Below are 25,192 nucleotides of genomic sequence, written 5' to 3'. Positions count from 1 at the left end.
AGAACCGGTTGTTGGAAGAAATCTCCTTTTGTTTTTTTCCACTTTACAGGGCTAATCCTGTAAGGAAGGCAGGAAGGAAATATTCCGGTGTTGTTTCTAGCCTAATCTTTATTGCCCTGCTTACAGAAACTGCCTCTCCTCTTAACCCTTATTACATTGGAACAGCTAAGGTGAAACGCCCATCAACCTGAGTGACGTTGAGTTGGCCACGCCCACCCAGTCACATGACCACCGAGCCCCGCCTACCCAGCTGGTCATCAGGGCAGAGAACCGGTTGCTAAATTATTTGAATCCCACCACTGCTCTCACTGCAGAGGTTGCTGCCGCAGATAAAAGTTTTAAACTGCTATTACTTTTCTCTGCGGATGGAGGGGGGGGGGGTCGCAGGGGAGCTGCATCAGATAAAACCGTTTGTTCTTTTATTCTGCTCTGCAATAGGAAGGGGGGGCTGCACATTAACAGTGAGACAGAAGTTAGCACCTTAAAACCACTAGCCAGGATATTAGGAACAAGAATAGCTCACTTATAAGAAAAACCCCAAAACCCATATAGCTGGCACATTTGCAAGATACCTGTGACCTGGGATGAAAAACAGGTGATGTGACATTTAGCTATTTAACATAACAAGTGTAAGGATTTAAGGGGGCTGAAATCCAAATAACCAATCAATATTATCTGTTATGCATGCATTATTAGGGGAAGGGCAAAAAGTTGAATGAGACCATCCCTTATTAAAACTGTGTAAGAGCCTAATCTTAGCCCTTGGTTAGCTTTTCAAACCGGGATCCTTATATCTTGGTACCAAAATAAAAGTATAATTCTATATCGCACCTTGTGTCTGGTGACTTATCTGCTTCGACATCCAGTTTTGGGGACAACACAGGGGTGGGTTCCTGCCACTTCTAAGCTCTTCTATAGAAGAGGTTCCACAAATCTACAGTGCCATTTGGAACCAATTCCAGCTCCCTCTCCCCCGCCCATCCACACATCATCAAGATGAAGAGCGAGAGGAGGAATTCTGGGAGTTGAAGTCCACAAGTCTTAAATCTGTCAAGTTTGAACACCCCTGGGTTTTTCCCCCCGAAAGGGTTAGGGGTGCAAGGGTCTTGTAACTTGACAGCTTTAAGACTTGCACACTTCAATGCCAGAGTTCCTGAGCCAACATGACTGGAGGAGGAATTCTGGGAGTTGAAGTCCACAAAGCTGTCAAGTTTGAACACCCCTGGGGTTTTTTTCTAAAGGGTTAGGGGTGCAAGGGTCTTGTAACTTGACAACTTTAAGACTTGTGTGCTTCAAATGCCAGAGTTTCTGAGCCAACATTTTGGTTGGTAAGCAAGAGACTCTGCAACCGTCATAAATATGAGTCAGTTGCCAAGCTTCTGAATTTTGATCACATGATCATGGACAGTTGTAAGCATGAAACATGATCATAAGTTATTCCAGTCAAGGACTACCTGCATATAAAATAGAAATAATATGTAAATTATAAATTTATCAGTAGATTGATGGATAAATTTCATTGGTGCTGCTCATCTCTTGGCCTTTTGAGATATCTATATCTATATATCTATATCTAAAATATATCTAGAGATGCGTGGCTCAATGGCTAAGACGCTGAGCTTATCGATCAGAAAGGTTGGCAGTTCGAATCCCTATATATATCTATAAAATATATCTAGGGATGTGGTGGCTCAATGGCTAAGACACTGAGCTTGTCGATCAGAAAGGTCGTCAGTTCAGCGGTTCAAATCCCTAGAGCAGAATGACAGAGTGAGCTCACCATTACTCGTCCCAGCTTCTGCCAACCTAGCAGTTCAAAAGCATGTAAAAATGCAAGTAGAAAATAGGAACCACCTTTGGTGGGAAGGTACCAGCGTTCCATGTGCCTTTGGCATTAGTCATGCCGGCCACTGACCATGGAGACGTCTTCGGACAGCGCTGGCTCTTCAGCTTTGAAATGGAGATGAGCACCGCCCCCTAGAGTTGGGAACGACTAACACATATATACGAGGGGAACCTTTACCTTTACCTTTAAAGTATATCTAATCTATATTATCTAAATCAATCAATCAATCAATCAATCAATCTAGCTATCTATCTATATATCTATCTACCATCTAATATCTATCATCATCATCTATCTATCATCTCCATCCATCTATTATCTATCATCCATCCATCATCTATCTATCTATCCATCCATCCATCCATCCATCCATCCATCCTCCATCCATCCATCCATCTATCTATCTATCTATCATCTATCATCTATCATCTATCTAGCTATCATCTATCCATCCATCTATTATCTATCATCCATCCATCCCTCCATCCCTCCATCTATCTATCATCCATCTATCTATCATCTATCTATCTATCTATCTATCTATCTATCTATCTATCTATCTATCCATCCATCCATCCATCCATCCATCCATCCATCCATCCATCCATCCATCCATCCATCCATCCATCTATCTATCTATCTATCTATCTATCTATCTATCTAAGAGCTGTGCTAACTGATTCTTTAAAATGTTCCTCCTTTCTCCTCTAGGCTGTGTGTAGATGGTCCCTTTGGGAGTCCTTTTGAAGAATCTTTCCATTATGAAGTCAGCCTGTGCATAGCCGGAGGCATCGGAGTAACTCCATTTGCAGCTATCTCAATACCCTGCTGTATGTAAGCTTCATCGCATTAAAGTCCCCCCCCCCATGTCACCCCAAGATTGACCCAGAGTCTTCTACCAAATACATTTTGCAGTAACGAGATTCCTCCTGGAATTTCAAAACTCATGATTTCTATTCAGCAACATATGCAGATCGGGGATATTAAAATCTGTGGAGGAATTTGAAATCTTGATGCAGGGGAGATCCAGTTGGCATGACCCCATCAAGCAGGGGCATTCGCAACAAACTCCAGCTGTCCCCACTGAATGACTTGAAAACTTGAGTTTCCACTGTGGGAAAATAAACAGAAGGAAGGAAAGGGGTGAAGGGAGGTGTAAATTGTTCACCAAACAATTTTATCTTGCAATTTTCCGTGGCAGTAAACTCTATTGCCAGCAGCTTCCCCTACCATACTAGTCAGCATAACAAACTAGAACTGCACATATATGGATAGAAATACATAGATGGTAACCAAGTGATTTTATTCAAGCTTTATCTGATTTGCTGCTATCTGCAAGAGCAATTCTTGTAGTAAACCTGAAGTATTCATTTGTATCTATTCACTGCCTTTCTGGCCAGCCTGAAGCCCAAAAAGATCTGGGCGCTGAATAATAAAAATGAAAGTTAGTGCAATAAATGTAAGATGCAAACTATTGTAACATCCCCTACATAGCTCAAACCGAGGGCACCACTTCAGAGATGTTAGCAAAGTAGGAGCTGCATCTACCTGTAGAAGAGGCAATTCCTAAGTACAATTGGGAATTCTACCAAGTACTTAGGAATTCTAAGTACCACCATAAGAACTCAGGAATTCTACTAAGGATTAAGTAGAAGATACTTCTGAGAATAGGATAGAATAGGATTGAATGGAATGGAATGGACTAGAATAGAATAGAATAGAATAGAAAATATGGAATGGAATAGAATAGAATAGAATAAAGCTGAAAGGGACCTTGGAGGTCTTCTAGTCCAGAAGATCTCACGGAATCTAACAGATTCTTTACAGATACCTAGGCTGGGTAACAGATTCGGGGAAAAGGGTGGCATATAAGTGCAATCAATTCAATTCAATTCAATTCAATCATGAAGGATCAAGGTTGACTCAGCCTTCCATCCTTCTGAGGTTGGTAAAAAGAAGACCCACATTGTTGGGGGCAATAGGCAGACATTGTAAACTGTCCAGTGAGTGCTGTAAAGTACTATTGGGTGGTATATAAGTCTTAAGTGCTAATGCTATTAAATTGCTGCTTGATTTTGAACTATTGATTTCTTATTGCCTCCTTCCCTCCCTCCCAAAAACGTGGTCGTGTGTGAAGGGATGACTGGAGCCACTACAAACTCAGGAGGCTTTACTTCATTTGGGTGTGCAGAGACATCTTGTCCTTCCACTGGTTTGCGGATCTACTCTGCAAATTGCATAGCAAGGTAAAGAGTAAGTGAGTCAGAATAGAGCTGGAAGGGGCCTTGGAGGTTGTCTAGTCCAGCCCCCTGCTCAAGCAGTAGAACCTTTACCAGTGATGGCTAATCTTTTCTCCTCGCATGCCGAAATTGTGCGTGTCCACACCCATAATGCAATGCGTCCCACACATACGTGCTCCCCCTACACATGTGTACTCCCCCCCAGGCTCCCTTGCACATCCGTGTGTCACACACACACACACACCCTGTTTTGGCCTAGCAGGCCTCTCTGAAGCCTCCTGGGACCAAACATGGGCTGCGGTAGGGGGCGCACATACCCCACACTCTCCCCTGCACATGAGTATGTGGCCCCCCCACGCATGCATGTGCACCTCCCACATACATGGAAGAGACTCAAAAAACAGCTGCCCACAGGAGATGTGCACGCATGTGCAGTGGAGCTGAGCTGGGGGATGGCTTGCATGCGTGCCATAGGTTCACCATCACAGACCTCTACCATCTCACACAAGTGACTGTCCAGTCTCTTCTTAAAACCCTCCAGTGATGGAGCACCCATTTCTGGAGGCAAGCTGTTCCACTGGTTCATTGTCCTGGCTGTGAGGAAATTTCTCTTTAATCCCACGTTGCTTCTCTCCTCGATTAATTTCCATCCATTGTTTCCTGTCTTGCCTTCGGGTGCTTTGGAAAATAAGTTGACCCCCTTTTCTTTATGGCAGCCCCTCAAATACTGGAATACCACTATCATGTCCCCCGTCCCCCCCCCCCGCCAGTCCTTCTTTCCTCTGGACTAGCCAAACCCAAATCCTGCAACCGTTCTTCATATATTTTGTCTCTAGGCCCTGTTGGATGTTGGATAACCATTTGTCTGAAACGGTATAGGGTTTTCTGCCTAGACAGGGGGTTGGACTAGAAGACCTCCAAGGTCCCTTCCAACTCTGCTATTGTATTGTATTGTATTGTATTGTATTAATTGTCTTCGTTGCTCTTCTTTGCACTTTTTCCAAAGTCTCAACATTTTTTTTTTCTTAATCTGGTGACCAAAGCGGGATGCAGTATTCCAGGGGTTGCCTTACTAAGGATTTATACATTGGTACTAATACTGATTTTGATTCTATGTCTCTGTTTATACCACCAGGATTGTATCAGCTTCCTTGGCAGCTGCCTCATATTCACTAGGACTCCAAGGTCCCTCTCACAGTTACTGTTCTTGACTTCCCCATAGTGCCATAATAAAAATAATTGACGATTGTCTTAGAACTGGTGGTCAGATATCAGGGATGACTACGTTCTGTTAACTTTTCGAATTGGCATGTTTCATCTGCACAGTATTCTGAACCAAGTGGGCTGTGTCTCCATAACGTACTCAGCCTCCCCAAGCCAATCAAAATTTAACTAAAGGTTGACCCTAAATACTGCATTACACTTAGCATTTTGTGTTTTTAATTATAGTGGTTAAAATGCAGTGGGATCTCAGTTTATATTTGTTCTGATCTAGGCTTCCCAAAATCGTGAAGCCGACTCCTCGTCCTGATAAAACCTCTTTTATTTAGCTTAAAGGGAATTCCTCTCCAGCAAAGTCCCAGCCAACAGTCTTTCATGAGTTTTCACAACTACAGACCTTTATCAGGCTTGGAAAGCTGCCAGGCCGATATCTTCCAAACGCCACGCTGTAGAAGACAATACTTGGCAAGAAGTCAGGAAGAGATCTTCACTCTAATGAATTGAACTAATAGTCTCCTGCAAATTCCATTCCCCTGTTGCTCCTCTTTATTCCCTATGGGAGGGGCCATTCCAGTGGTGGGATTCCGCCAGTTCGCACCTATTTGGGAGAACCGGTTGGTAACTTTCTAAGTAGTTCAGAGAACCGATTGTTGGAAGAAATCTCCTTTTGTTTTTTTCCACTTTACAGGGCTAACCTGTAAGGAAGGCAGGAAGGAAACATTCTAGTGGTTGTTTCTAGCCTAATCTTTAGTGACCTGCTTATAGAAACTGCCTCTCCGGTTAACCCTTATTACATTGTAACAGCTACGGCGAAGCGCCCATTGACCTGAATGACCTTGAGTTGGCCATGCCCATCCAGTCACATGACCACTGAGCCCCACCTACCCAGATGATCATTAGGGCAGAGAACCGGTTGTTAAATTATTTGAATCCTACCACTGGGCCATTCACTGTTCACCTGTGCTTTTACTCCTGAGTCAATCTTTGTTCTTCAGCTATTCCCTTCTCCTGAGAGCTCTGTGCATGCGCACACTGGGAACAGGCTTCAGCTGTTCTTCTGCCCCACTGATCTCCGACTCCATAGGCAACTGACAACTGTCGGATGGCCCTGGCCCCATCTCTGCCTCCGATGCAGAGTCCTCATCAGAGCCTTCCCCAGACTCCAGGAGTGGCCCATGTTCCTCCCCAACCTGCTCACTCTCTGAGTCTGCCACCAGCTCCTCTGGCAGCTGGCGGGCCAACTCTGTATCTTGGAACTCTTGAAAGCTAGCTTTTGATCTGTTCAGGATGGGCTGAACAGAGACCGAGATAGAATTTGTTCCAGGAATGTATTCCTAGTCCTTTTGTGTGGCTATGTTCTTTTTAGGTATGATTCCTGGTTCCATCCCTTTAATATTGTTTTGGACACTTGGTTCTTGATTTTTGGCTCCTTTCAGACAGCTGCCCAATGGCTCAACTTTGGCGGAGAGGTGGATCGTATGGAGAAGATCCATACCTCTTCCTTCCCACAGTCTCATCACAATCAGTCTCTGGATACGCTTCAAGGTGCTAGTTGTAACTTATAAAGCCCTTCATGGTATTGGATCTGGTACTTGAGAGACCGCCTGCTGCCAATTACCTCCCACAGACCCATTAGATCTCACAGGGTTGGCCTCCTCCAGGTGCCATCTACCAGCCAATGCCACCTGGCTATTACCCGGGGAGGGCCTTCTCTGTGGCAGCTCTGGCCCTCTGGAATGAACTCCCCGCAGGGATTCGGACCCTCACCTCTCTCCAGGCCTTCCGAAAAGCCGTCAAAACCTGGCTTTGCCGGCAGGCCTGGGGGTGATGAGTTCCCTCCACTCTCGACATGTATGGTTGTGTGACTGTTGTCTACTTTTATTATTTGTATTTTGTCTTTTTATGTTCCCCTTTTTTTCCCCCTTGAATTGTCCGCCGCCCTGAGTCCTCCCGGAGAAGGGCGGCATACAAATAATCAAATACAAATACAAATACAATGGAAGAGCCAAATTCCTTGGCTAAGAAAAAACAGAGCCGAGATTTTGCACCCTTGCTGTCAAGATACGACAGCGAAACACGATAGATTGGCCATCTCAACCTTTCTTGAGAGTGAAATTAATGATAGAAATAGCCTTGTTTCCGCAAATAAGAACATATGCTAATTCACTTATTATTATTTTCTTCCTCTTTTTCTACTATGCACTAGCTCTGGCAAGAAAACCGACCAGATTTTATCAATATTCAGCTGTACCTTAGTCAAACAGACGGGATACAGGTATGTCGCAAAATACAGTTCGCAGCTGAAGTGGTGCTTCAAATACGTGGAAAAAAAACTATGTCTGATTAAGATTCGGAGGTTGCCTTAAGCATCATGGATCGTCCACTGATGCTGGGAGCTTGAGAAACGAAATTGAGCCAATGATGGGTATTCTACTGCTTAGGTTCATTGGTGACCCAGTGGAACGATGGAAAATATGAAGGTGGCATCCAGAGCTGGTATTCAGATGGGAGTGGAAATCGCAGGTGGGCCTGCCCCCCCCCCCACTCCCGGCTCTATGCATCCTATTTAGGCACGTTTTCAAGCCATGCACATGCGTGCAAGCTGTGTGCGCAATCAAAGTGCATGCACGGAAGTCCGAGCACATGCGTGGACGCTCTTGCTCACATTTGCAATTCAGTAGGGAAAGTAAGTGAAGACCATCTCTGGTGACATGCTACCTTCATCCAGGGATGGTAGCCTGTGGCTGCCTGTGGACTACTTCAGCAGCAAAATGATTTTCAGCAAAGTTTTTTTTTTGCTTTTGTTTTAATTCACCTACATTTAAATTCTTTTACACCTAAAAGAATCAGTTTGGTTTAAAGCAAGGGTGTCAACTCAATTTCATTGAGGGCCGCATCAAGGTTGTGTTTGACCTTGGGGGCTGACCAGATGGGTGTGGCCAGCATGTCATCACTCATGTCGGAGGGGTTCCACCACAAAACCGCGCTCGACTAAACCGCGTCGCTGATGTTATCAACAGAGCAACAACAGCGCGGAGACAGAAGCACGCTGTAAACCTAAACCTAAAATTAACCCCTAAACCTAAACCTAACCCCGCTAAACCTAATCCTAAACCTAACCCTAAAACTAACCCTTAACCTAACCCTAAACCTAACCCTTACCTAACCCTAAACCTAACCCTAACCCTTAACCTAACCCTAACCCTAACCCTTAACCTAACCCTAAAGCTAACCCTAAACCTAACCCTAAACCTAACCCTTACCTTAAGTTGAATCGGCTTGCTTTCAAAGCGCTATTTAAAGCGCCCTTCTTTCTCCGCGCTGGCTGTTGTCGGCCTGTTGATGACGTCAGCAACGCGGTTTAATTGGGCGCGGCTTAGTCGAGCACGGTTTTGACGGTCACGTGTCGGAGGTGCCTGTGATGGCCTGAGTACTCTGCCAATGAAAATAGGTACTGGTTGGAACAGGATACGGAACCAACCACTGCTACACATGCACTGCAGAGACCCGAAAATGAGTTAGCCAGTGGGAGATGCATGCGCAGCTGAGCTGGGGCGATGGCTCGCGTGCCCGCAGAGAGTGCCATAGGTTCGCCATCACGGCTCCAATCTTCTTGGAATAAGAACTGGCTTGTGCAAGATGCTAGAATTAGACCCAGGAGAGTTCAGATATTTGTAATTCCAATGTAAATATGGGACCCCTGACCTCGTTTTAGATGAGTCTAATACATTATGCAATTCTAGCAAGTCATGTGAAACAGGTGATAGCATTAAGACATAATATTATTTATTTGTTGGGGAAATGCATGCTAGGGGAATGCAGGTCATGTGAACTTGACCTATTCCCCACCCCCATCAAGAAATGAGGATATCAGTTTCTACAGTATAGTGGACCTTCTGGGGCGCCAAAGTCTCAACAGATACCAAAGGAAGGTATTCATGGATGTAGGAGAATTTTCATATAAGCAGATGCATGCACAAACACAAACAGATTCCATTGAGCATCTGTACACTGCATGAGTCAAAAAGAAGGCCGGGAAAATATCTATGGACCCCTCACATCCTGGACATAAATTGTTTCAACTTCTACCCTAAAAACGACATTATAGGGCACTGCACACCAAGACAACTAAACACAAGGACAGTTTTTTCCCCGAACGCCATCACTCTGCTAAACAACTAATTCCCTCCCCACTGTCAAACCATTCACTAAGGCTGCATTACTATTACTATTAGTCTTCTCATCGTTCCTATCACCCATCTCCCCCCCACTTATGACGGCAGGACTGTAACTTTGTTGCTTGTATCCTTACGATTTATATTGATATTGTTTCCTGATTGCTTATTTGTACCCTGTGACTATCGTTAGGGGTTGTACCTTATAATTCTTGATGAATGTATCTTGTCTTTTATGCACACTGAGAGCATATGCACCAGAGACAAATTCCTTGTGTGTCTAATCACACTTGGCCAATAAAGAGTTCTATTCTATTCTATTCTCTATCCTATCCTATTCTAATTCTATTATATTTTCTCTTCTGTTCTATTCTATTCTATTCTCTATCCTATTCTATTCTAATTCTATTTTCTCTTTTCTGTTCTATTCTATTCTACATGCTATTCTATTCTATTCTCTATCCTATTCTATTCTAATTCTGTTATATTTTCTCTTCTCTGTTCTATTCTATTCGACATGCTATTCTATTGTATTCTCTATCCTATTTTATTCTATTGTATTCTCTATATGATTCTAATTCTATTATATTTTCTCTTCTCCTCTCTGTTCTATTCTATCCTATCCTATCCTATCCTATTCTATTCTAATTCTATTATATTTTCTCTTCTCTTCTCTGTTCTATCCTATCCTATCCTATCCTATCCTATTCTATTCTAATTCTATTATATTTTCTCTTCTGTTCTACTCTATTCTCTATCCTATTCTGTTCTAATTCTATTTTCTCTTCTCTGTTCTATTCTATTCTACATGCTATTCTATTCTATTCTATTCTATTCTATTCTATTCTATATCCTATTCTAATTCTATTATATTTTCTCTTCTCTGCTCTATTCTATTCTACATGCTATTATATTGTATTCTCTATCCTCTTCTAATTCTATTGTATTTTCTCTTCTCTTCTCTGTACTATCGTATCCTATTCTATTCTATTCTATTCTATTCTATTCTATTCTATTCTATTCTATTCTAATTCTATTATATTTTCTCTTCCCTGTTCTATTCTATTCAGATGAATCAAACTGTGCATCAGTAGTTCAGTTGTCCGGATGATATTCAGGTCAGGTTCTTAGCTTGACATGCAAAGTTGAGACTGGTTGATCGGCAGCAATCTTGCAAAATACACCAAAGGGAATATTTTGGGCTATTTTTTTTCCCCCAGAAAATAATTGGCGAGAAATACCAAGTGCTGAACTGCCGGCTTTTCATTGGACGGCCGCGATGGAAACTCCTATTTAATGAAATAGCCAAGTATAACAGACAGTAAGTAAGATTCCCAACTTGGTTTATTCAGCAGCTTGAGGAATGGGTGTGAGGCGGGGGTGGGGGGGGCTGCTTTAATAAACTGCATTTGTATGGAAATGAGTCTGGGTTTAACACATTCATTTAATGCCAAGGCACCGGATGCTTGCTGTTATCTAATATGTTGCATCTTGAGAAATGGAGTTTTAACAAAGGCCTGTTCATCTTCCACAATGGAAGTGCTTCATCTTCCCAGTTAACCAAGCAGCTGGTAGAGCGGGGGGGGGGGGGGAATAAAGAAAGAAAACGAAACTCTTCTGTTTCAACATCCGTCCACGGTGTTGCACTTTCTGCTATATTTCCATACCTTGGCCTTGTTTGCAGTCTGCGTTGCTTTGGCGCTGGCACCTGTCTCGTCTGCTGTTATCATTTCTTCGAGTTTGTTAGCTTAGGAAAAGATCTGTAATCCGTAGGAAATTTTCCGGCACAGAACTCTTGAAGTGAACGTGAGCTGATCATTGGCAGCCCTTTCCCCATTTAGGTGGGACTTGTGAAGGAGATGCTGGATATACAGTATTATCTTTGGAAAATAAAATGGTTGTGGCCCTTGCATTCTCTCATTCTGTCCCAGAAACACAACAATGGCTCTGTCTGTGTGTGTGTGTGTGTGTGTGTGTGTGTGTGTGTGTGTTCCAGCATAACTCTGGAACACCTCTAGAGACAAATACTATGGGGATAAGGGGATACCCCTAACACCCCTCGGTGTGTGTGTGTGTTCTGTTAAGATACAGCCTGTTGTGCCTTAAATGGCTTCTACCGTACTGCCTTAAAATGGCTTCTACTGTACAGCGCAGTGGAGTTGCCATAGTAATGGCTTCACAGTACTCCAAAAGGGGGCTCTCTCTGGTAAGGGGGGAAAATCGAACATTAGAAATTGCAGCGATGTTCATGGAAGGAGGGTTGGGATAAATAAATACCGAGGCAATGCCGGCTTAGTGTCTTGCTCGATCAGATCCAAAGGATATCCAATCCAGCACTCTCTTTCCAACAGCAGCCAAGCATATGTCTCTTCTTGGTCTTTTGGATAACAGAATACAGAGTTGGAAGGGACCTTGGAGGTCTTCCAGTCCAACCCCCTGCTCAAGCAGGAGGCCCTATACTGTTTCAGACAAATGGCTGTCCAATCTTCTTCTTTAAAAGCCTGCAGTGATTGAGCACCCACAATTTCTGGAGGCAAACTGTTCAATTGATTTAATTATTCTGTTGGGAAAATTCTCCTTCGTTCCAGCTGTTAAGTTAGTAACACGATTGGTAAGCGAATCTGGTTTCTCCATTGACTTTGCCTATCAGAAGGAGACCACATGGTGACCCCAGGACAGTGCAACTCTCATAAATATTAGTCTGTTGCCAAGTGTTGAATTTTGATCACGTGACTCTGGGAATGGTAGAATAGTTGCTTGAAAAATGGTCATGTCATTCTTTTCAGCGTCAGTAATAACTTCAGAAAGTCTTTAAATGAACGGTTGCGTAATTCTCTCGGCCCTAGTTCTCCTCCCTTTCTCTACACTGGACTTCTCCAGGCATGTTAGAACTAAATACCTGTCCCTTCAAATCATTGGTATCAGAACTCTTGATGATAACCAGGACTGGAAATGAACTTACAAGGAACAAGCCTTGGAGTTCTGACATTTATTGAGAAAATGGTTTGTTGGAAGAAATGTCCTTCTGAGCTCAGTTCCAAGTGGGGAAAAAGACACTGGATTCATGGAAGTTGCTTGGAAAGAAGGTTTATTGATGAACAGGATCACATGGCTGGAGATGCTGAGGTGGCGCAGTGGTTAGAGTGCAGTACTGCAGGCTACTTCAGCTGACTGCTAGTTCGGCAGTTCGGCTGTTCAAATCTCACCAGCTCAGGGTTGACTCAGCCTTCCATCCTTCCGAGGTGGGTAAAATGAGGACCCGGATTGTTGGGGGAAATATGCTGACTCTGTAAACCGCTTAGAGAGGGCTGAAAGCCCTATGAAGCGGTATATAAGTCTAACTGCTATTGCTATTGCTATGCTGTGGGGGGGGGGGGCGCGAGGGAAGAGATGCTGAGAGTGCCCGGGTTTTATGCCCTCTCTGGGCTTTTGAATTTGAGTTTGTATTCTGATTGGTTGTCAGACTCCCATGGGGCCATGCAGGGACAACTCGGTAGGCTGTCCTGAGTCCCAAGCTTGGTTGAGCCTTGCTGGGTGATATAATCTTCCCAGGTGCCATGTGGTGAGATGAGTAGAGGGCTAATCCTATGTCCTGAAGGCCATGTCTTAATCCCATCACCCTGGAGCTGCAGGAAGCTGCTTTGTCTTTAAAAACATGTTTCTCCTTTTCTCATCTGCCTTTTTAACGTTTCCTAGAATATTTCATTTTTCTAGGAGAGGGGTGGGTGCTAACTTCCTACAATGGTTTTAAGTGACAAAATGTGAATTCCAATGAGTATTTTGGGCTCCAGAGGTGTGAGATTATCATTTGCAGCCTTTCCAGGTGACTAGCTGGGGAGGTGTGTCTCAGAACATCTGGAGGGGGCAGGTGAGAAAGGCTGTTTGGCACACTAATGCTGTATCTGCAGGCAAATAACTAAAGGAGCTGTTAAAAAAGGGGAGTTGGTTAGAAGATTGAATGCACTATCTTCTCCCAAGTGTCCAATTTATATATTTGCAATTTCTCTGAATAGATTGGATTTCCGTTTGTTGTTAGTCAGGCTGAGGGATCCAGCACAAAAACATCTTTTGTGTTTACAGGATCTTTTCGTTTTTTTGTTTTGTTTGTTTTTGGTTTTTTTTACTTGTAAATGTGTTTTTATTTTCCATTTTCATTTCGTACAGTCACATATATACTGTGCATAACCGGGGCCATATAACATTAAACAATAAACACAGCCATTCCTCTTGTCAACAATACCCCCCAAAATAGAAACCCAATGTACCTCTTCAACCCTCCATACACCCTTTCTTTCGCCCCACTCCAACTTTCCATCCTCCCTCCAACATTCCCCTCTACCCTACTTCCCCTCCCCCTCTACCACTCCTCTCTCCCAGTACACTCCCTCCCTTCCTTCTCATCCTCCCTCCAATCCTCTCTCCCACCCTCTCTACCCCTCTTTCTTCTATCCCGCTACTCCTCCCTTTGGTGTATTTCTACTATCTATTAATATATTCAGCTTGTCCTATTTTTACAGTGAAGTTAAAGAGCAACAGTATACAAGTGCAGTCGCGTTACTTTAAAATCTAACACATACTATATATCCCCCTCCCCCCTAATGCCCCACCTCCCTTCCCCCCCCCCCTGACTTCCCAGAGCCCATACACGGTATAGATTTTTAACAAACACAGTCTAAAATATATAAAGACAAAGGAAATTAAAAAAAAGAAGTTAATAACATCTCTGCATTAAACTCAGCTTCTTCCTGTTGCACTAACTTTAAGCAGTTTAGATTATTCCTAATCTTAAGCATAGGCTATCTGTAATTTCTTAGTCCCGTATTTGTTTTGTATATAACCCTATATACAGGATCTTTTCAAATGAGGAAAGACTGCCTTTGGTCTCAAGAAATGGTGTTTTTTTTTTAAAAAAAAAAAATTTTTTAATGCGTCTTGTATTCCCTACTGAAAACACACATGGCAAGTAGATTTGCCTACAAACCTATTGTCTAGAAATCCAATCATTTAGAACCATTCACCAACTCCACCTTCCAGCAGTGAGTTTGTAATTCATTAATTGTGTGTTGTGTTTCCCTTGCACCTCATCTCAGAATGAGATGCACGGAAGGGTTGCGGTAGAGATGTTTCCTCAGTGGGAGACTGATCCGCAAGGCTTCTCGTAGCCCTCGGACAGATGTTCAAGGTTGCAGGTGCTGCTTCCATAACACAACTGTAACATCTGTTGCTGCAGTTAAGAGGCAGTCATTTGCACAATAGAACTGACAGAGAATTTTGTTTCACAAAGAAACACAAGGGGAGGTAATATATACAGGTTGTCCTCCACTTATGACCGTAATGGAACCCCACATTTATGCTGATAAGTGAGATAACAATAGCACTTAGACTTATATACTGCTTTACAATGCTTTCCAGCCCTCTCTAAGTGGTTTACAGAGTCATCTTATTGCCCCCAACAGTCTAGGTCCTTATTTTACCCACCTCGGAAGTATGGAAGGCTGAGTCCATCTTGAGCCTGGTGAGATTCGAACTGCCAAATTGCTTAGAGCACTGTGAAGTAGTATATAAGTGCTATTGCTATTTCTATTGCAGGTTGAATCTTAATGATCTGAGTAACCCCTTCCAGGTGTATCGGCCATTCAGTTGTGGATCAATATTCAGACTATACTGGAAGAGCAAGAAAGATGATTAGGGGTCTGGTGACTAAACCATGAAGAACACTTGCAGGAATTGGGAATGTCCAGTTATCTTGATCCATTCCAGTCTGGCTTCAGGCCTGGCTACAGCACAGAAACCGCTTTGGTCGCATTGACCGATGATCTCTGGAGAGCCAGGGATGGAGGCCATGCCTCCATCCTGGTACTCCTTGACCTCTCTGCGGCTTTCGATACCATCGACCATGGTATCCTTCTGCGACGACTGCGGGAGGTGGGGGTGGGAGGCACTGTCTTATGGTGGTTCTCCTCTTACCTCTCGGACAGGTCGCAGTCGGTGTTAGTCAGAGGGCAGAGATCGACCCCTAGGCCCCTAACATATGGGGTGCCGCAGGGTTCGGTCCTGTCCCCCCTACTTTTTAATATCTACATGAAACCGCTGGGCGAGATCATTTGACGGCATGGGATAAAATACCACCAGTATGCGGACGATACACAGTTGTATCTGTCCGCCCCGTGCCAACTCAATGAAGCGATGGACGTGATGAGCCAGGGCCTTGAGGCTGTTAGAGACTGGATGGGGGTTAACAAGCTTGTACTCAATCCAGATAAGACTGAGTGGCTGTTGTGCTTCCCTCCTACTAATTGGCCAAGTGTTCCATCTCTCAGGCTGGGGGGTCAAATACTACGCCCCTCAGATAGGGTCCGCAACTTGGGAGTCCTCCTGGACCCACAGCTGACTTTTGAACATCATTTGTCAGCTGTGACCAGGGGGGCATTTGCCCAGGTTCGCCTGGTGCACCAGTTGCGTCCCTACCTGAACCGGGAGGCTCTCACAACAGTCACTCGTGCCCTTGTGACCTCTAGGCTGGAGTACTGCAATGTGCTCTACATGGGGCTGCCCTTGAAGAGTATTCGGCGACTTCAGCTGGTCCAGAATGCAGCCGCGCGAGCGATCGTGGGTGCACCTCGTTTCACCCACGTAACACCTATCCTCCGCGAGCTGCACTGGCTGCCTGTTGATCTCCGGGTGCGCTTCAAGGTGCTAGTTGTCACCTACAAAGCCCTTCATGGTATTGGATCTGGGTACTTGAGAGACCGCCTACTGCCAATTACCTCCACTAGGCCAATAAGATCCCATAGATTAGGCCTCCTCCGAATTCCATCAGCCGGTCAATGTCGACTGGCAACTACCCGGAGGAGTAGTGGTTGCTCGGTGGTTGCTCCGACCCTTTGGAACGAACTCCCCGTGGAGATTCGTACCCTCACTACCCTCCAGACCTTCCGCGTAGCCCTTAAAACCTGGCTGTCCCGACAGGCCTGGGGCTAAAGACTTCAACCCCACCCGAATAGTATGACTATTGCACTTTTTAATGATGTATTGTCTTCATGTATGTAACTTGTTTTGTCCTCCCTCCCCCTGAATTGTGAGCCGCCCTGAGTCCCCTCAGGGAAAAGGGCGGCATACAAATAAAGTAACTATAAACTATAATGAAAAGAAGGACTAAGGGTGGCATGATAGCATTGTTTTTGCGCGCAGCGAATTGGCAGTAATGCCAGCAGCAACCCACTCCTGTGCCTACAGTATTTGTTTCCAGAGTGTAAGTAGTCTGTGTTGGTTGAAATTAGCAATAGCAATAGCAGTTAGACTTATATACCGCTTCATAGGACTTTCAGCCCTCTCGAAGCGGTTTACAGAGTCAGCATATTGCCCCCAACAATCCGGGTCCTCATTTTACCCACCTCGGAAGGATGGAAAGCTGAGTCAACCTTGATTCAATTGTTCAAGGCGTTCCAGAGTTATGTTGGAACACACACGCACACACACACAGCCATTTTTATATAGATAGATAATAATAATCTCCAGGTGAAGCTTGGCAGGAGATTCAAATTCTGATTCTTAAGAGCTCATTAATCACTGTGTAGAACTGATCTACGGAAGGGGTAACTGGTGCCATCTTCGAATCATCTTATTTCAAAATGACAGTAACGATTAGGAAGCGAGAAGAACATCTGGCATAGATGCTGTCACTATGAAATGTTCCTGGCAACATTAAAAGGATTATTAATTGTGACTCTCCCACAGGAGATTGTAGATGGGCAGAAGACTTGTGGTCGGTCCCATCAATCCAGGATTGTCAAGGACCAGACCGATTAAATTAATTAGCCACCCAGAGGAGCTCTAGAAGCCTAGACCCATCTAAGAGAGAGACAGATGCCAACAATTAATGGATCAACACCAAAAAAAATATATCTCTGGACTAGTTTTGTGATGAGAATCTCTTTCTCCCAAAGAACGAAGAGCTATGGAGACCAGTCAGGCCCAAGAACTTTGAGTGATAAGGAATAGTTGCATGCTATAGCAATAGCAGTTAGACTTATATACCGCTTCATAGGGCTTTCAGCCCTCTCTAGGCGGTTTACAGAGTCAGCATATTGCCCTCAACAATCCGGGTCCTCATTTTACCCACCTCGGAAGGATGGAAGGCTGAGTCAACCCTCAGTCAACCGGTGAGATTTGAACAGCCGAACTGCTGAACTGCAGCCAGCTGAAGTAGCCTGCAGTGCTGCATTTAACCACTGCGCCACCTCGGCTCTGGTTGCTCCAAGCAGCAATCACTGTGCAAAAGGCAAATGTTGTCTTGAAGCCATTAAGAAAAAGGTCACACCAAATATATAATGACTTTTAAACAAATATCTTGTGCAACCAAAGTTGGAATGATGTGATTTGGGCAATCAAAGAAAATAATAGAGCTGGAGTGGATGAGCTGGGACCGTTAAAATGATCAAGGGATTGGATATACATATGTACACACACACACACACACACACACACACACACGGGAGGGAACATACTGCTTCCTTTTTGCCTTTTAGCCCCACTCTAGGAGTCTTCCAGGCAGTCGCTTACATGACAAACCATTTTGTGTTACGTTTTTGCTGATAAATAAATGAAGGGAAACTAGTATAGATCTATTTCAAGCTATTTAGCCCTCATCAACTAGCCATACCCTTGCTGGGATTCGAACTTGGGCTGTTTTTACATATTAAGCAGTTGTATTGACCTCTAAGCCACAAGCTCTCCTCCCTTATCAGCTGAGCCACGGGAGTTTGGGCACACCAGGTGCTTTGACAAAAGAAAAAAACACTTAGTTACTCCCCTGGCTCAGCTGATAAGGGAGGGAAGCTTGTGGCAGCAATGCAGTTTGTTAAAACGCTCTCAATCGTGCCTCGTTCAAAAGTGGCCAGAACAAAGAGAAAGATATGCTCTTCTCATCCAACCCAGGAAATGCAAACACCGGGAACTGTTAGGGAAGAGATGCTTTCACCTGCTTTCTCCCATGCAAACTATGTAAACTAAGCTTCCTGTTGCTCCTCTCTCCCTCCTGGGAATCCAGACTATATTCCACCACACCTGTTAGCCTTTACAAGCCAGGGAAGGAGAAGGGTGGGCTCAATGTTATTATTTTTTTAAAAAAATTGCATCGATGACTTTGGTAATTCTCTCCTTGGTCTCTGCAGGAAAACAGTTGGCGTTTTTTGCTGCGGCCCTCGCGGAATCTCCAAAGCTGTTCACAGACAAAGCAACAGGGGCAATCCTTATGGGACAAGGTTTGAATACAACAAAGAGTCATTTAGCTGAGAGCATCTGAGGCTTTCCAAGAACTGCTTGAAGACTTGAGTGCAATTTTTTTTGTGTGTTAAAAAAAAACAACCAACGGCTTTACTTTAATCACTTGTGCCAAAGCCTCTTTTTTTTCTTCTTCCTTGCTTTCTCTTTTTCTTAATAATTTATAACTATTTAAATCCAGGAATGCAGTGGCTCAGTGGCTAAGAAGCTGAGCTTGTCAATCAGAAAGGTCGGCAGTTCGGAGGTTCGAATCCCTAGCGCTGTGTAACGGAGTGAGCTCCCGTTACTTGTCCCAGCTTTTGCCAACCTAGCAGTTCAAAAGCACGTAAAAGTGTAAGTAGAAAAATAGGAGCCACCTTTGGCGGGAAGGTAACAGTGTTCCATGCGCCTTTGATGTTTAGTCATGCCGGCCACATGACCACGGAGACCACAGCTGTCTTTGGACAGTGCTGCCTCTTCGGCTTTGAAATGGAGATAAGCACCGCCCCCTAGAGTTGGGAATGAGTGGCACATGTGTGCGAGGGGAACCTTTACCTTTACCTAACTCCAGGAAGCATTTAAAAAAAAATGAAATACACTCCTTCTGGATAGGCAAAAAATAAATGAAATTGAAGTAATTACAGTCGTTGGCCGTCTGCCCAAATTACACAAAGGCAATTAGAGAAGGAGATTTGCATCTTTGGCTGCTTTTTTCAGAACAAATCGCTGGGACTGTTGAACTTTCCTCAAATCCCAGGAAATAACATGGCTTGATGGGACAGGAGATTGGCGCCTGTAATGGAAGTGAAATTCTTCCCCTTTGCTGGCAGATGAATAAGGCAACTTGAAAATGAAGGCAAACCTGCTACAGATTCAACAGGAGGAAATAAATATTCTCAGTCAATTACAGTTAATTAGAAAGGGATCAAATATATCCCAGAGGCAAGGCCAGATTAACACACGTAAGCAAGGCAAAGGATTTGGGGAAACCATGGCCTTTACTTTACGCAGTGGCTAAGATGCTGAGCTTGTCGATCAGAAAGGTCGGCAATTCAGCAGTTCGAATCTCTAACACCGCACAACGGAGTGTGCTCCCGTTACTTGTCCCAGCTTCTGCCAATCTAGCAGTTCGAAGGCATGTAAAAATGCAAATAGAAAAATAGGAACCACCTTTGGTGGGAAGGTAACAGTGTTCCATGCATCTTCAGCATTTAGTCATGCTGGTCACATGACCACGGAGACGTCTTCGGACAGTGCTGGCTCTTCGGCTTAGAAATGGAGATGAGCACCGCCCGCCAGAGTCAGGAACGACTAGCACATATGCGCAAGTGGAACCTTTACCTTTATGGCCTTTACTTTCCAAACCTATCTGCTTGATGGCAGAGCGTATCGGTAGTCCTCGACTTATGACAGTGCATTTAGTGACCGTTTGATGTCCAGCCTAACTCTATATCAAGAGCCGAGTTGGCGCACTGGTTAAATGCAGCACTGCAGGCTACTTCAGATGACTGCAGTTCAGCAGTTGGGCTGTTCAAATCCCACTAGGCTCAAGGTTGACTCAGCCTTCCATCCTTCCGAGGTGGGTAAAATGAGGACCCGGATTGTTGTTGGGGGCAATATGCTGACTCCGTAAACCGCTTAGAGAGGGCTGAAAGCCCTATGAAGCGGTATATAAGTCTAACTATTGCTGATTGCTATTGCTATCAATCTCAGCCACTTCATATCCAGCCTCCCAACCTTTCAAAACAATCCACTCTCCAATCCTTTAACTTAATGCCTGAAATCCCCTTCCATCATCCTGGCTTCTCAGGAGGCATCCTAGGGCTAAGCCAAAGAGTCCTACTCCAGTTCCAAGTGAAGATTCAGGGACAATCGGATTCACTTTGAGCAGCTTGAATTTTAACGTGACCCGTCAAAAGCCCGGAGGACAAAATCGCGCTCGACGAAAGCGCGCATGTGACGTCATCACAGCGCGACGAAAAAAATTAAAAATTTAAATAAAATTAAAATTAAACCAAGCCGATTCACATAAAGGTAAGGGTTAGGGTTAGGTTAAGGGTTAGGGTTAGGTTTAGAGTGTTAGCGTTAGGTTTAGCGTTAGGTTAAGGGTTAGCGTTAGGTTTAGCGTTACGTTAATGGTTAGGTTTAGGGTTAAATTTAGGGTTAGGTTAAGGGTTAGGTTTAGAGTTAGGTTTAGGGTTAGGTTTGGGGGGGTTAGGGTAAGGTTTTAGCTTTATTTTTACATTTTTCGATCACAGCGCGATGTTTTCGTCGCGCTGTGATGACGTCAAATGTGCCCTTTCGTCGAGCGCGATTTTGTCCTCCGCGATTTTGTGGTGGAACCGAATTTTAAAACAGAGTCCATCCATAAGGCGCCATTAAGAAGTCTCAAAACTGCAACTCTATCATTGGGGAAGAGGAGTGGCAAAATGAACTGAAAACACAGGTAGTCCTCAACTTATGACCACAATTGAGCCCAGGCTTTCTGTTGCTAAGCAAGGCCGCTACGTGGGTTTTTCCTGGTTTTATGACCTTGCTTGCCACCATTGCTGGTTTTTTTTTAATAAAGTTTGTTTTATTTTATTTAATACAAACATACCATCTTTCATTAAACAGTGTGTACTAGGTACAAACATTTTGTGCAATAATTATTAAAATTACAGCCATATTCTTTATCTATTCTTACGTTAATCCTAATACATAACCTACTATTATAACAATCCCCTTCTTATTTTTTTTAATAAATAATTTTTATTAGACGTTTTGATCTTTAAAAACAATAGGAAGGAAAAGAACACAATAAGACAAAACAAAACACAGAACATACCTAACAATATACAGTAATTTTACAGCTTTCTCTATCGGCTTTCCTTCTTAATTTACTTAATTTTATTAATACAATTTCCCTATTTCACTCCTCTGCTTTCATTTCTAAATTTTCATATTTATTCTCTAACCATTGATAAAAATAACACCCACGTACTATAATAGTCAGATTCTTCGTTTTCTTTAATTGCAAATGTTAATCTATTCATTTCTGCACATTCTAATATTTTCTTAATCACATTCTCATCCGCAGGGGGTCTCTTCACTTTTCCGATTTTGTGGAAATACAATTGTAGCTGCAATTATTACATGAATAATCAAATTGCTTGCCACAGTTGCTAAGTGAATCACTGCAGTTGTTAAGTTAGCAACGTGGTTGTTAAAAGTGAATCTGTCTTCCCTGTGGACTTTGCTTGTCCAAAGGTCACAGAAGGTGACCCCATGACCCCAGGACACTGCAACTGTCATAAATATGAACCAGTTGTCAAGAATTTGAATTTTGATCATGTGACCATGAGGATACAACCGTCATAAGTGTGGAAAATGTTCATAAGTCATTTTTTTTCAGCGCCTCTGCAACTTTGAATGGTCACTAAGTGAACTTTTGTAAGTTAAGGACTACCAGTAGTACAGATGGTAGATTCTTTAGGCATTGCACCCTGGTACACCCACGTTACACCTATCCTCCGCGAGCTGCACTGGCTACCGATTGGTCTCCGGATACGCTTCAAAGTGCTAGTCGTAACTTATAAAGCCCTTCATGGTATTGGACCTGGGTACTTGAGAGACCGCCTGCTGCCAATTACCTCCCATAGACCCGTCAGATCTCACAGGGTTGGCCTCCTCCGGGTTCCCTCCACCAGCCAATGCCATCTGGCTACTACCCGGGGGAGGGCCTTCTCTGTAGCAGCTCCGGCCCTTTGGAATGAACTCCCCGCGGAGATCCGGACCCTCACATCTCTCCAGGCCTTCCGGAAAGCCGTCAAAACCTGGCTGTGCCGGCAGGCCTGGGGTTGATGAGTTCCCCTCCCCTCCCCTCTCGACTGGTATGGCTGTGTGATTTTCATGCATTTTAATTATGTGTACTGTTGTTTATGTTCCCTTTCTCCCCTGAGTTGTTCGCCGCCCTGAGTCCCTCCTGGAGAAGGGCGGCATACAAATAAACCAAATACAATACAATACAATACAATACAATTGACCCTAGCAAGTTTCAGCTAAATATCTTCAAGAAGTTTATCAAAGTATATCTCTTTAAATATCCCCTTTCTACCGCCTTCAAGGAAGAGCTAACAAGGACGAGGAAAGGAGAACAGTTTCTAGATTGTTCAGAAAAGAACCCACATGTTGTCAGCCGCCAGCGGAGCTAGTGGCAAACTCAGACAATGAGGAGTTGGGGGGGGGGGGGACATGGGCCAGTCCTGAAGTCTGGGGAAGGCTCTGATGAGGGCTCCATGTCGAAGGCAGAGATGGGGCCAGGGCCATCCGACAGTTATCAGCAGCCTTCAGAATTAGAGATCAGTGAGGCAGAAGAACAGCTGGAGCCTGTTCCCAGTGTGCGCATGCGCAGAGTTGCCAGGAGAAGGGAACAGTTAAGGAACAAGGGCCGACTTGGGAGTAAAGGAACAGGTGGACGGTGAATGGCCACTCTCACAGGAAATAAAGAGGAGCGAAAGGGGAGTGGAGTTTGCAGGAGACAATTAATTCGCTTCATTAGTGTGAAGATTTGTTCGTGATTCTCAGAGACTCCTTGCCAAGTATTTTCTTGTACACCGTTGTGTTTGGAAGATATCGGCCTGGCAGCTCTCCAAGCCTGATAAGGTCTGTGGTTGTCAATTCACCCTTGAAAGACTGTTTTCCGGGAGTTTGCTAGATGTGAATGAGAGGGATTCACATTAGCTTAATGAAAAGGGGTTTTGTCGGGACAAGGAGTCTGCTTCATGATTTGGGGAAGCCTAGGTCAGAACACCACATTGGGGATGAACAAAGGGACAAGGGCCATATTCTAATTTAAAAATAAATACTTTAAGCAGCATTTAGTCAGCTCCTTTGTTTTTTCACTTGCTTTTCTAAGCTGAGCATCCAGCATCACATGGGAGAAAAACCAGTGAGTCCCTCATGATGTGCCATGTTAGAAGAGTTTATATATATTGGTGTTGCTCAAAACCAGAGGTTTGTGCAGAGAACCCGACAGGAAAAATAAATGTGTTAGCTAAGGAAATGACAGGTATTAACCAAGGGAATCTGTGTTAGTGACAGTGAAAACCTGATTGAGATCACCAAGGGAAGAAGGAAGAAGTAATTATATTCCTGCATTTTTGCTGTCCAAGGAATAGCAAACTCTCACCTCTAGCCTCAAATCTACACCATTTGCTTGGCAACTTGTATGAAGTCAGTACAGTAGAGAAGAGGTTGAGAGGGGATGGAGTTGCAGCTAAATAGTGTCATCACACATTCGTCACATGGCAGAGGAATTCAGGAATCGGAATAATAAGAAAACTACAGTCAAATATCTACAGGTGACCTGAAGCAGAAAGCCTTAGCAAAATCATAGAACTTTCTAGCTTCAGCCCAGCATTTCTGTTCTGACCCAGCTCCACAAACACGACAAAACCTCTGAAGTGAACTCAAAAGTTAGGAGTGCCAGCAGCCCTGGCAAAAAGTTTCTCTCTCAACACAGGCTAACAAGGCCGTCCAACCAAGAGATGGAATAGTTATCTGCCATATCTATTCATCTCCGCCCGCTGCCTTTTATCCCCAGAGCTAAGATGAGGCTTTGCTAGCAGCAGTGGCTCTTCCTTCCCAAGGACTGGCCCACAGATTTCCACTGCTCTCCTCTCCTCTGCCTTCTGGGCATCTGTGCGTCAGGCACTGGACCCAGCTTTTCCTCCTGTTCCTCATCAGCCACCTCCAGACCTGGGGATTGTTGATTCTCCATCTGAGGGATGATGGACAGCTCAGGGTCTCTCTCTCTCTCTCTCTCTCTCTCTCTCTCTCTCTCTCTCTCTCTCTCTCTCTCTCTCTCTCTCTCTCTCTCTCTCTCTCTCTCTCTCTCTCTCTCTCTCTCTCTCTCTCTCTCTCCTCTCTCCTCTCTCTCTTTCTCTGCCAGCTCCATTCCCTCTTCCCCCTCGGAGGTCTCAGGTTGCCTTGATGCTGATGCTGACTTCCACTCCTCCTCCTCCTCTGATTCGGCTGCTGGAGGGGTCAGCGGCCGACAAGCCACACCAATTTTTGACAAACTTGAATCGGACAAAGGGATCAGCTGCATACACACTTAGCCCCTATTCATTTAGTTACTAAATTTGTAAAGCGTGCACGAAGCAAACCAGTTGTTACACCGGTTGAATCCCACCAATAGCCATGTGCCAAAACACCAGAAGGCAGGAGAAGAAGCAATGGATGGAAACTAATCAAGGAGCGAAACAATTCAGAACCAAGGAGACATTTCCTGACAGTGAGGACAATTAGTCAGTTGAACAACCTGCCTCCAGAGGTTGGTGGTGCTCCAACACTGGAGGTTTTTAAGAAGAGATTGGACAGCCGCTTATCTGAAATGGTATAGGGTCTCCTGCTTGAGAAGGGGGCTGGACTAGAAGACCTCCAAGGTCCTTTCCAGCTCTAGTCTG

General features: G+C 44.2%; 1 protein-coding gene across 1 annotated transcript in view; it reads left to right on the top strand.

Moving 5' to 3' along the window:
* The window catches only part of NOX4 (NADPH oxidase 4), a 176,749-nt gene extending 157,973 nt beyond the window's left edge, over positions 1 to 18,776 (top strand). Inside the window, 1 exon segment of the mRNA XM_032220101.1 lies at positions 18,656 to 18,776. Within this exon segment, the coding sequence (XP_032075992.1) occupies positions 18,656 to 18,776 (121 nt within the window).
* The last annotated feature ends 6,416 nt before the right edge of the window (positions 18,777 to 25,192 follow it).

Source organism: Thamnophis elegans, chromosome 6 (assembly GCF_009769535.1).
Source record: "Thamnophis elegans isolate rThaEle1 chromosome 6, rThaEle1.pri, whole genome shotgun sequence".
NCBI lineage: Eukaryota > Metazoa > Chordata > Lepidosauria > Squamata > Colubridae > Thamnophis > Thamnophis elegans.
This window is presented reverse-complemented; position numbering and strand designations above follow the sequence as displayed.